This window comes from Procambarus clarkii, chromosome 17 (assembly GCF_040958095.1).
Source record: "Procambarus clarkii isolate CNS0578487 chromosome 17, FALCON_Pclarkii_2.0, whole genome shotgun sequence".
Taxonomy (NCBI): Eukaryota; Metazoa; Arthropoda; class Malacostraca; order Decapoda; family Cambaridae; genus Procambarus; species Procambarus clarkii.
This window is the reverse complement of record NC_091166.1, coordinates 2,903,922-2,917,074: the sequence shown is the minus strand read 5'-3', so window position 1 is coordinate 2,917,074 and position 13,153 is coordinate 2,903,922. Positions and strand designations below refer to the sequence as shown.

Here is a 13,153-nt window from a genome sequence, read left to right as displayed (position 1 = left end):
ATACCAGTTGCGTGGCATCTGGGAGTATGGGTTCGAGTCACTTCTGGGGTGTGAGTTTTCAGTTGCATATTGTCCTGGGGACCATTCAGGCTTGTTCGCATATATATATATATATATATATATATATATATATATATATATATATATATATATATATATATATTTGTATATTTTGGTAGCATTCTTTCCTGTAGACATATATTGTTAAATATGACCGAAAAAATAAGATTAATAATTCTAACACAAATTTTCTCAATATTTCTTATGTTTCTTTTCACTGTCGATGGTAATTGAAAAATCAGTTCTCCAAAATTCATTTTTATTTCTAGTCTGATGCCACACTTAAACGCGTTTCGTAATAACTTATTACATTTTCAAAGACTTTAGTTTACACGCACACAACTATAACCTGCAAACACTAAACAGATTTCTTACTATGCTATAATTCAAATGGCTTTTCATTTTATATACCTGCATTTGGGTGAGGTGATATGTTACAACAGTTTTGGATGAGGTGAAAACAAACTTTCAACACAAGATAGAACACGAAATATTGGGTAAAGTTAAAGGGGAAGAATGGAAGTAAATGCAAACGGCCTATTGGCCCATATTTCTTGATGCTTCTATATTGGTGCGGAGTCTTGAAGTGGGTAGAATATAGTTGTGCATTAATTGGCTGTTGATTGCTGGTCTTGACTTCTTAATGTGTAGTGCCTCGCAGATATCAAGCTGCCTGCTATCGGTGTATCTATCGATGATTTCCGTGTTTTTTGTTAAGACTTCTCTGGTGATGGTATGGTTGTGGGAAGAGATTATATGTTCCTTAATGGAGCCCTGTTGCTTATGTATCGTTAATCGCCAGGAAAGAGATGTTGTTGTCTTGCCTATATACTGAGTTCTTTGAGGCTTACAGTCCCTAAGTGGGCATTTGAAGGCATAGACGACATTGGTCTCTTTCAAAGCGTTCTGCTTTGTGTCTGGAGAGTTTCTCATGAGTAGGTTGGCAGTTTTCTTGGTTTTATAGTAAATCGTCAATTGTATCTTCTGATTTTTGTCTGTAGGGGTAATGTTTCTATTAACAATATCTTTCAGGACCCTTTCCTGCGTTTTATGAGCTGTGGAAAAGAAGTTCCTGTAAAATAGTCTAATAGGGGGTACAGGTGTTGTGTTAGTTGTCTCTTCAGAGGTTGCATGGCATTTCACCTTCCTTCTTATGATGTCTTCAATGAAACCATTGGAGAAGCCATTGTTGACTAGGACCTGCCTTACCCTACGAAGTTCTTCATCGACTTGCTTCCATCCTGAGCTGTGGCTGAGAGCACGGTCGACATAAGCGTTAACAACACTTCTCTTGTACCTGTCTGGGCAGTCACTATTGGCATTGAGGCACATTCCTATGTTTGTTTCTCTAGTGTAGACTGCAGTGTGGAAACCTCCGCTCCTTTCCATGACTGTTACATCTAGAAAGGGCAGCTTCCCATCCTTCTCCATCTCGTAGGTGAAATGCAACACAGAATTCCGCTCAAATGCCTCCTTCAGCTCCTGCAGATGTCTGACCTCAGGTACCTGAGTAAAAATGTCGTCAACATACCTGCAGTATATGGCCGGTTTCAAGTTCATGTCGACGAAGACCTTTTGTTCGATGGTACCCATGTAGAAGTTTGCAAACAGAACACCTAGGGGAGAACCCATGGCGACCCCATCTACTTGCTTATACATGTGCCCATCCAGGCTCAAGAAGGATGCCTCTTTAGTACAAGCTTGGAGTAGTTTCCTTAGAATGTTTTCTGGTATGTCAAGAGGAGTACAGGCCAGATCACGATACACTCCGCCCGCTATATATATATATATATATATATATATATATATATATATATATATATATATATATATATATATATATATATATATATATATATATATATATATAAAATATACAGTGGCACCTCGACATACGATTGCCCCTACTTGCGATAATTTCGAGTTACGATGTGAATTTCATCGAAAAATGCGACTCGACATCTGATGGTGTCGTCGACTTATGATATTTGTTGGTACACGTTCGGGTCGACAGAGCGAGTGGTTCCCAGTCACGCGGCCGACCTGCCTCAGTTTACTACAGCTGCCTGCTTAGTGACGATCGCGCCTATAAGAAATTCCGCTTTTGTGGTGATTTTTTGCATTTTGAACATTAAAGTAATTATTATATACCTTGCCATGAGTCCCAGGAAAGTCAGTGGTAAGGCTCAACATATGAAAACCCATGTAAGGATGAGCATATAACAGATACAAGAGTACAGAATGTCTCTTCCTCAACAATTAAGAAAATGTGTGCAGCATGGGAAGAATTGCAAACCTTTGTTGAAACGACTCGCCCAAATCAAGCTGCAGTAGGTCGTTGCCTTAACCTATTCAATGACACTGATGCATCATTACAGACAAATGTTAAAATTAAGGGAACAACAAATGCCTCTTGACAAATTTGTAGTGAGACAAACAAGCACTGAATCATAACCAGGTCCTAGTGGTATTCAGACAAAACGTAGGAAAGAGAGTACCCCAGAGAAAACATCACTGCCTGATGTGATAATGGAAGGGGACTCCCCTTCCAAACAGGAACAACTCTCTTCCTCCCCCCCTTATCACCATCTTCCATACGCCATCAAGAGCCATAAAGGTAAGAGACACTTTGGTACTGTATTGTAGTTAGAAAAAAACATTGTATTCAGTATAAAATGTATTTGTATGTTAATATTTTGGAGGGTGGGGAGCGGATTAATTCAATTCCCTTTATTTCTTATGGGAAAAATCGCTTCTACTTACGATATTTCGACAGTCCCGTAACGTAATTGTGTGTTCCCATAGTAAGTGTAAAATAATCCAGAGTTGTTCAATAAAACCCATGTGTTAAGATGTAACCCACAGTGCACTTATTGTCCAACTTAGACTAAGAATACTTGATCCTTCCCCCATTATCACTTACGATACATACATTTACTTCCATTATTCATAATAAAGTAAGGACGGGTTTTGTTAATCTGTACTCTCAGGTATGGCTTACAAAGAGCCCTGCTGCTGCAATATGTTACCAAATATATTATCCCATACTCCAGGATATGTTTATAAAAAATATTGGCCTTGCTGTGAATGTGTTAATCTGTCAGTAATATTAACCCTGCTCTGAAATAGTTAATGCAAAGAATGTATAACAATATTATGTAATTTGTATTAGTAAATAAAGTACTGTAATATTAGTTTTAGTTGTAAATACATCTAGCAAACTAAATATTCTTTTCCACAGGATAACAAGCCAGAGGAATGTTCAGTGTGTTTTAACGATTATGCCGAAAATCGGCTACGACCTCGCACACTGCCATGTGGCCACACATTCTGCTCCCAGTGTATTGACAATGCTATCAAGAATGGTCAGCTGACCTGCCCCAGCTGCCGTGCCGAGCACGCTGCCACAGCCTCTACTCAGTTCCCAATTAACTATGCTGTGGAGGCTTTAGTTAGGAAACTCAAAAATATCCAACTAACAACTGAGGAAGTAGTGCCAGCAAAACCCTATGAAGGTCCTGCCAAAGGCATCAGTAAGACATTACGCTCCATGGTGCAGGAGCAGATGAGCAGCATCAGCCGCCTCATTATTAGCTGTGAAGAGGTACTGTCCCAGCTGGGGGAGTACCGGGGGCAGCTGGGGGACTGGAAGACTCATCACCTCCAGCTCCAGGACAGACTCTATGCTCTGGTAGAGCAGAATAAGTCAGCAATGAAACTCTTGGAACTGGAGGATACCAGTGTGGTGGATATGACAACACAAGGAGAGGAAGGGAAGACTCAGCTGCAGGCCATGTTGGGGAGCCTCGGCACAGTCAACACTCCACAGGAGGTTGGCACAACCATAGACACAGCTGATGGGTGCAGCATGAAGATAGAAGATTGGCTCCGGAAGTGCCAGGAACTCTTCCCAGATGTCAAGACTGTCCACACCTCAGTGAAGGTACACTACTGAAGGTCACATTGTTCTCACACAACTGAGTGTAGTATTGCCTCTATATAAATACTTTTGACTTGGAGACACATCAAGATAAGAGTTGACTTTATATATAGGAAACATTTGTATTAATAAAGTCAACTGTCATCTTGGTGTTTCTCTACACTGTGGTCAGTGTAGAGAAACACCATTACTTATATTGTGAAATTATTTTACTCAGAGCCTGATGCTTCATTATAGTCCAGTTGCTTTACTAAGAGCCTGATGCTTCATTATAGTCCAGTTACTTTATTCAGAGCCTAATGCTTCATTATAGTCCAGTTACTTTACTCAGAGCCTGATGCAGGCGATGAGTCACAATAACGTGGCTGAAGTATGTTGACCAGACCACACACTAGAAGTTGAAGGGACGACGACGTTTCGGTCCATCCTGGACCATTCTCAAGTCGATCGACTTGAGAATGGTCCAGGACGGACCGAAACATCAGAGCCTGATGCTTCATTATAGTCCAGTTACTTTACTCAGAGCCTGATGCTTCATTATACTCCAGTTACTTTACTCAGTGCCTGATGCTTCATTATAGTCCAGTTACTTTATTCAGAGCCTAATGCTTCATTATAGTCCAGTTACTTTACTCAGAGCCTGATGGTTCATTATAGTCCAGTTACTTTACTCAGTGCCTGATGCTTCATTATAGTCCAGTTACTTTACTCAGAGCCTGATGCAGGCGATGAGTCACAATAACGTGGCTGAAGTATGTTGACCAGACCACACACTAGAAGTTGAAGGGACGACGACGTTTCGGTCCATCCTGGACCATTCTCAAGTCGATCGACTTGAGAATGGTCCAGGACAGACCGAAACATCAGAGCCTGATGCTTCATTATAGTCCAGTTACTTTACTCAGAGCCTGATGCTTCATTATAGTCCAGTTACTTTACTCAGTGCCTGATGCTTCATTATAGTCCAGTTACTTTATTCAGAGCCTAATGCTTCATTATAGTCCAGTTACTTTACTCAGAGCCTGATGCTTCATTATAGTCCAGTTACTTTACTCAGTGCCTGATGCTTCATTATAGTCCAGTTACTTTATTCAGAGCCTAATGCTTCATTATAGTCCAGTTACTTTACTCAGAGCCTGATGGTTCATTATAGTCCAGTTACTTTACTCAGAGCCTGATGGTTCATTATAGTCCAGTTACTTTACTGAGAGCCTGATGCTTCATTATAGTCCAGTTACTTTACTCAGTGCCTGATGCTTCATTATAGTCCAGGTTCAACATTAATGTTTGTGTTGGTAATGGCAGGTGCAGGAGACCATCAGGGAGGCCCTGGAGATGATGACCACAGAGACAGGTGCCACAGCTGACCCCGTACACCTGGGAGACTCAGCCTCCACCATTAATGTTTGTGTTGGTAATGACAGGTGCAGGAGACCCATCAGGGAGGCCCTGGAGATGATGACCACAGCGACAGGTGCCACAGCTGACCCCATACACCTGGGAGACTCAGCCTCCACCATTAATGTTTGTGTTGGTAATGGCAGGTGCAGGAGACCATCAGGGAGGCCCTGGAGATGATGACCACAGAGACAGGTGCCACAGCTGACCCCGTACACCTGGGAGACTCAGCCTCCAGCATCATGAATTAAGTTCAAGAAATCACTGGACAGATCCCCCAGAAGCAGTTAACAGTAAGTTTTTTATTTTCTCTCATAGGTCATATCACAAGATATTGAGTTGCATTTTGTGGAGAGGAAGCCTGTTCTTAGGTTTATCGAGGTTCCCCAAGGTCAACTACTGACTTTCCATGACTTATAATTTACAATAGTTTCCTACCCCTGGGATAAATATTTACTGGTAGGTGAACAGACCTAACAGGTGAAAGGAAGCATGTGAACCATTTCTGTCCTGCATGGTGATTGAACCTGTGATCCTCTATTGAACCCGGGATCCTGGCTCCCCTCACAGAGGCACAAAGAGTGGGTGACACTACACCAACCAACCGGGAAAGCATTCAGGAAGACAGTGAACCAAAACAGACCACTGATGGGTTCGAAGAGACTGAAGCCTTAGAACTGCCAACAAACGCCCAGACAATGCCAGCATAAACTTCCCTGCCAGTAGAGGGGGGCTGGAATTACAGGTCCAACACCAACCCCCTGCCAGTACAGGGAGGGCTGGAGATACAGGTCCAGCACCAACCCTCCTGCCAGTAGGTGGGGGCTGAAGCTACAGGTCCAGCACCAACCCCCCTGCCAGTAGGTGGGGGCTGAAGCTACAGGTCCAGCACCAACCTCCTGCCAGTAGAGGGGGGCTGAAGCTACAGGTCCAGCACCAACCCCCTGCCAGTACAGTGAGGCTGGAGCTACAGGTCCAGCGGTCCAGCACCAACCCCCTGCCAGTACCTGGTTGATGGAGTTCTGGGAGTTCTTCTACTCCCCAAGCCCGGCCCGAGGCCAGGCTCGACTTGTGAGAGTCTGGTCCACCAGGCTGTTGCTTGGAGCGGCCCGCAGGGCCACATACCCACCACAGCCCGGCTGACCCGGAACTTCTTTTAGAAAACCGTCCAGTTTTCTCTTGAAGATGTCCACGGTTGTTCCGGCAATATTTCTTATAGTCCCTGGGAGGACGTTGAACAAGCGCTGACCTCTGATGTTTATACAGTGCTCTCTGATTGTGCCTATGGCACCCCTGCTCTTCACTGGTTCAATCATGCATTTTCTTCTATATCGTTCAATCCAGTACGTTGTTATTTTACTGTGTACATTTTGGACCTGACCCTTCAGTATTTTCAATGTGTATATTACTTGGTATCTCTCTCGTCTCCTTTCTAGAGAGTACATTTAAAGAGCTTTGAGACGATCCCAATAATTTAGGTGTTTTATCTGGTCTATGCGTGCCGTATATGTTCTCAGTATTCCCTCTATTTCAGCAATCTCTCCTGCTCTAAACGGGGGGACTGAGTACTGAACAGTACTCGAGACGGAACAACACAAGTGACTTGAAGAGTACAACCATTGTGATGGGATCCCTGGATTTGAAAGTTCTCGTAATCCATCCGATCATTTTTCTGGCTGATGCGATATTTGCTTGGTTATGCTCCCTAAACGTTACATCGTCGGACATCATTATTCCCAAATCCTTGACATGCAGTAGAGGTGGGCTAAAGCTACAGATCCAGAACCAACCCCCTGCCAGTAGAGAGGGGCTGGAGCTTTAGGTCCAGCACCAGCCCCCTGACAGTAGAGGTGGGCTGGAGCTACAGGTCCAGAACCAACCCCCTGCCAGTAGAGGGGGGCTGAAGGTACAGGTCTAGCACCAACCTCCTGCCAGTAGAGGAGGGGGCTGGAGCTACATTTCCCACACCAACCCCCTGCCAGTATAGTGGTGGGCTGGAGCTACAGGCCCAGAATCAACCCCCTGCCAGTAGAGGGGGGGGGGGCTAGAGCTACAGGTCCAGGACCAAGCCCCTACCATTAGAGGGGGGCTGTAGCTACAGGTCCAGCACCAACCCCCTGCCAAGAGAGGGGAGGCTGGAGCTACAGGTCCAGCACCAAACCTCTGCCAGTAGAAAGGGGCTGGGGCTACAGATCCAGCACCATCCCCCCCTGCCAGTAGACGGGGGGGGGGGGGGGGAGGGCTGGAGCTATAGGTCCAGCACCAACCCCCTGCCAGTAGAAAGGGGCTTGAGTTACAGGTCCAGCACCATTCCCAAATTCCAGGAGAGGGGACTGGAGCTACAGGTCCAGAACCAACCCCCTGCCAGTAGAGGGGGGAGGGGACTGGCGCTATAGGTCTAGCACCAAATTCCTGGCACATGAGGGGGGCTGGAACTACAGGTCCAGCACCATCCAACTGTCAGGAGAGGGGGCGCTGAAGCTACAGGTACAGCACCAACCCCTTGCCAGGAGAGGGGGGCTAGAGCTACAGGTCCAGAACCAACCCCCTGAGTAGAGGGGGCTGAAGGTACAGGTCCAGCACCAACCCCCTGCCAGTAGAGGGGGGCCAGAGCTACAGGTTCAGAACCAACCCCCTGAGTAGAGAGGGCTGGGGCTACAGGTCCAGCACCATCTCTCCCCCTGCGAGTAGAGTGAGGCTGGAGCTACAGGTCCAGCACCAACCCCCTGCCAGTAGAGGGGGGCTAGAGCTACAGGTCCAGAACCAACCCCCTGAGTAGAGGGGGCTGAAGGTACAGGTCCAGCACCAACCCCCTGCCAGTAGAGGGGGGCCAGAGCTACAGGTTCAGAACCAACCCCCTGAGTAGAGAGGGCTGGGGCTACAGGTCCAGCACCATTCCACCTGCCAGTAGAGGTAAGAAGGAGCTACAGGTCCAACACCAACCTCCTGCCAGTAGAGGATGGGGGGGGTGGAGCTACAGGTCCAGCACCAACCTCCACAGCCAGTAGATAGGAGGCTGGAGCTACAGGTCCAGCACCAACCCCCTGCCAGTAGAGAGGGGCTGGAGCTACAGGTCGCAGCACCAGCCCCCTGCCAATAGAGGTGGTCTGGAGCTACAGGTCCAGCACCAACCCCCTGCCAATAGAAAGGGGCTGGGGCTACAGGTCCAGCACCATCCACCCTGCCAGTAGAGTGGGGCTGGAGCTACAGGTCCAGCGATCCAGCACCAACCCCCTGCCAGTAGAAGGGGTCTGCAGCTACTAGTCCAGCACCAATCCCCTGCCAGTAGAGGGGGTTGGACCTACAGGTAATGCACCATCCCCCTGCCAGTAGAGGTGGGCTGGAGCTACAGGTCCAGAACCAACCCCCAGCCAGTAGAGGGGGGGGAGGGGGCTGGAGCTACAGGTCCAGCACCATCCCCCTGCTAGTAGAGGAGGGCTGGAGCTTCAGGTCCAGCACCAACCCCCTGCCCGTAGATGGGGTCTGGAGCTATACGTCCAACGCCAAACCCCCTGCCACTAGATGGGTGGGGCTGGAGGTACAGGTCCAGAATCAACCCCCTGCCAGTAGAGGGGGGATGGAGGTACATTTCCAGCACCAAACCCCTGCCAGTAGTGGTGGGCTGGAGCTTCAGGTCCAGAACCAACCCCCTGCCAGTAGAGGGGGGGGGGGGGCTGGAGCTACAGGTTCAGCACCAACCCCCTGGCAGTAGAGGCAGGGCTGAAGCTAAAGGTCCAGCACCAACCCCCTGCCAGGAGAGGGGGGGGTTGGAGCTACAGGTCCAGCACCAACCCCCTGCCAGTAGAGGGGGGGCTGGAGCTACAGGTCCAGGACCAATCCCCTTCCAGTAGAGGGGGGGGGGGGCTGGAGCTACAGGTCCAGCCCCACCCCCCTGCCAGTAGAAGGGGGCTGGAGCTACAGGTCCAGCACCAACCCCCTGCCAGTAGAGGGAGGCTGAAGCTACAAGTCCAGCACCAACCCCCTGCCAGTAGAGGGGGCTGGAGCTACAGGTCCAGCACCAACCCCCTGCTAGTAGAGGGGGGACTGGAACAACAAATCCAGCACCAACCCCCTGCCAGTAGAAGGGGGAGCTGGAGCTACAGGTCCAGCACCAACCCCTCCCCCCCAGCCAGTAGAGAGGGGCTGGAGCTACAGGTCCAGCACCAACCCCCTGCCAGTAGAGGGGGGCTGGAGCTACAGGTCCAGCACTAACCCCCCTGCCAGTAGAGATGGGCTGGAGCTACAGGTCCAGCACCAACCCTCTGCCAGTAGAGGGGGGCTGGAGCTACAGGTCCAACACCAACCCCCTGCCAGTAGAGGGGGGCTGGAGCTACAGGTCCAACACCAACCCCATGCCTGTAGAGGTAGGCTGGAGCTACAGGTCCAGCACCAACTTCCTGGCAGTAGAGGGAGGCTGGAACTACAGGTCCAGCACCAACCTGCTGCCAGTAGAGGGGGGCTGAAGCTACAGGTCCAGCACAAACTCCCTGCCAGTAGAGGGCGGCTGGAGTTACAGGTCCAGCACCAACCCCCTGCCAGTTGAGGGAAGCTGGATCTACAGGTCCAACACCAACCCCCTGCCAATAGAGGGTGGATGGAGCTACAGATCCATCACAAACCCCTTGGCATTAGAGGAGGGATGGAGCTATAGGTCCAGCACCAACTCCTTGCCAGTAGAGGGGGGCTGAAGCTACAGGTCCAGCACCAACCCCCCTGCCAGTAGAGGGGGGGTTGGAGCTACAGGTCCAGCACCAACCCCCTGCCAGTAGAAGAGGGCTGGAGCTACAGGTCCAGCATAAACCCTCTGCCAGTAGAGGGTGCTGGAGCTACAGGTCCAGCACCAACCCCCTGCCAGTAGAGGGGGGCTGGAGCTACAGGTCCAACACCAACCCCCTGCCAGTAGAGGGATACTGGAGCTACAGGTCCAGCACCAACCCCCTGCCATTAGATGGAGCTGGAGCTACAGGTCCAGCACTAACCCCCCTGGCAGTAGAGGGAGGGCTGGAAGTACAGGTCCAGCACCAACCCCCTGCCAATAGAGAGGGGGTTGGACGTACAGGTCCAGCACCAACCCCCTGCCAGTAGAAGAGGGCTGGAGCTACTGGTCCAGCACCAACCCCCTGCCAGTAGAGGGTGGACTGGAGCTACAGGTCCAGCACCATCCTCCTGCCAGTAGAGGGGGGCCTGGACCTACACGTCCAGCACCAACCCCCTGCCAGTAGAGGGGGCTGGAGCTACAGGTCCAGCACCAACCCCTTGGCATTAGAGGAGGGATGGAGCTACAGGTCCAGCACCAACCCCCTGCCAGTAGAGGGGGCTGGAGCTACAGGACCAACCCCCTGCCAGTAGAAAGGGGCTGGAGCTACAGGTCCAGCACCAACCCCCTGCCAGTAGAGGGGGGGGGCTGGAGCTTCAGGTCCAGCACCAACCCCCTGCCAGTAGAAGGGTGGTGCTGAAGCATCAGGTGCAGCACCAACCCTCTGCCAGTAGAGGGGGGCTGAAGCTACAGGTCCAGCACAAACCACCTGCCAGTAGAGGGTGAGGGCTGGAGCTACAGGTCCAGCACCAACCCCCCTGCCAGTAGAGGGAGGCTGGAGCTACAGGTCCAGCACCAACTCCCTGCCAGTAGAGGGTGAGGTCTGGAGCTACAGGTCCAGCACCAACCCCCTGCCAGTAGAGGGGGGGCTGGAGCTACAGGTCCAGCACCAACCCCCTGCCAGTGGTGGGGGGGCTGAAGCTACAGGTCCAGCACTAACACCCTGCCAGTGGTGGGGGGGCTAGAGCTACAGGTTCAGCACTAACACCCTGCCAGTAGAGGGGGGCTAGTGCTACAGGTCCAGCACCACCCCCCTGCCAGTAGAGGGGGCTGGAGCTACAGGTCCAGCACCAACACCCTGCCAGTAGAGGGTGAGGTCTGGAGCTACAGGTCCAGCACCAACCCCCTGCCAGTAGAGGGGGGGCTGGAGCTACAGGTCCAGCACCAACCCCCTGCCAGTGGTGTGGGGGCTGAAGCTACAGGTCCAGCACCAATAGATAGAGAACATACTTGATAACCTAGCAAACCCAGCTCCAGATATTATCTTCCTCGGAGATTTCAATTTACCGAGTCTAAGATGGAGAGTGGCAAACACAAATATCATAGCAGGGAATGACCCGGGAAGTAACTAACCACAAGTCAGAGAACTTTTGAGATTCTGTGACAAATTCTCGCTCAATCAACAGATTACAGAACCAACTAGGAACGAAAACACACTAGACTTGTTATTCACAAACAATGATGAACTAATCAGAGACATAACAATCTCAGATACTTCATACTCAGACCATAAGCTCATTGAAGTGTGAACTAGCATAAATAACGATAGTAGGTCTAAGAGACCCAACAAGCGAGAAGGAATATTCAATCAATTCAATTTCACAATAAGAGGATTGACTGGGAAAAAATAAATGTAGACCTTGCAACCATTCAATGGGAGACGGTCTTAAGCGACAAAACTCCCACACAGGGAATAGCTCAACTGACAGCTGAAGCTTACAAGGTCTGCTTGAAACACGTGCCAGTGAGGAGGGACAGAAAGAGGACCACTCTAGAAAGAGAACGCTGACAACTGTACAGGAGAAAAATAACGGAAATGCTTCGGCAGACACAACTATCACAAGCAAGGAAATAAGCCTAAGCAGGGAGATCAAAGAAATAGAACAAACGTTGAAGCGATCATATGAGTCTGAGGAAATGGAATTGGAACAGAAAGCTATACAAGAGATAAGGAAAAATCCGAAATATTTTTTCACATACGCAAAATCAAAATCCAAAACCTCGACCAGTATTGGACCGTTAATTACAAATGAAGGTACGTACACAGAGGATAACAAAGAGATTAGTGAAATTCTAAGAAGCCAGTATGAGGCTATGTTTAGCACACCAATAAACAACATGAAAGTTGATGACCCAGACAGCTTCTTTATGAATGACATTCAAGCTGCAGATAATATACCGGATATTACCACAAACTCGGAAGACTTTGAAAGAGAAATTGACAATATGCCTATGCACTCAGCTCCTGGGCCTGACTCATGGAATTCAATACTCATAAAGAAATGTAAAGTACCAGTAGCGAGAGCACAGCGTAATATGGAGAAAGAGCCTGGATACAGGGGAGATACCAGCAGCACTTAAATCTGCAGATATAGCTCCGTTGCACAAGGGGGGGGGGGGGAATTAAAGCCTTGGCAAAAAATTACTGGCCAGTTGCACTAACATCACACATAATAAAAGTGTTTGAAAAAGTGATTAGGAATCAAATTTCTAGTTTTATGGAAAACAATGAATTGCACAATCCAGGACAACATGGATTTAGAGCGGGAAGATCTTGTCTGTCACAGTTTCTCAACCTCTATGACAAAATCCCAGAAGCTCTAGAAGAAAAGCAAAATGCAGATGTTGTATACTGCTGTATACGTTGTATACGTTGTATGATGTTGTATACAGATGTTGTAAAGGGGTACTTTGATGTTATACTTTGCAAAGGGGTTCATCAAATTTGACCATGGGGTGATAGCTCACAAAATGAGGTCAATAGGAATAACTGGAAAAGTAGGACGCTGGATACTCAATTTCCTGTCGAACAGAACACAAAGAGTAACAGTCAATCAGATAAAATCGAGTCCAAGCGATGTTAAAAGCTCTGTACCTCAAGGTACAGTTCTTGCACCGCTACTGTTCCTTATTCTCACATCTGATATAGACAAAAATAC

At 48.8% G+C, this 13,153-nt stretch overlaps 1 protein-coding gene across 1 annotated transcript in view; it reads left to right on the top strand.

The window, feature by feature from the left end:
• Positions 1-4,262, top strand: part of LOC138365561 (tripartite motif-containing protein 5-like) — a 52,034-nt gene extending 47,772 nt beyond the window's left edge. The window contains exons 3-4 of the mRNA XM_069326034.1: positions 3,302-4,003; positions 4,218-4,262. Of these exons, the coding sequence (XP_069182135.1) occupies positions 3,302-4,003; positions 4,218-4,262 (747 nt within the window). The remainder of the gene's footprint in view (positions 1-3,301; positions 4,004-4,217) is intronic.
• The last annotated feature ends 8,891 nt before the right edge of the window (positions 4,263-13,153 follow it).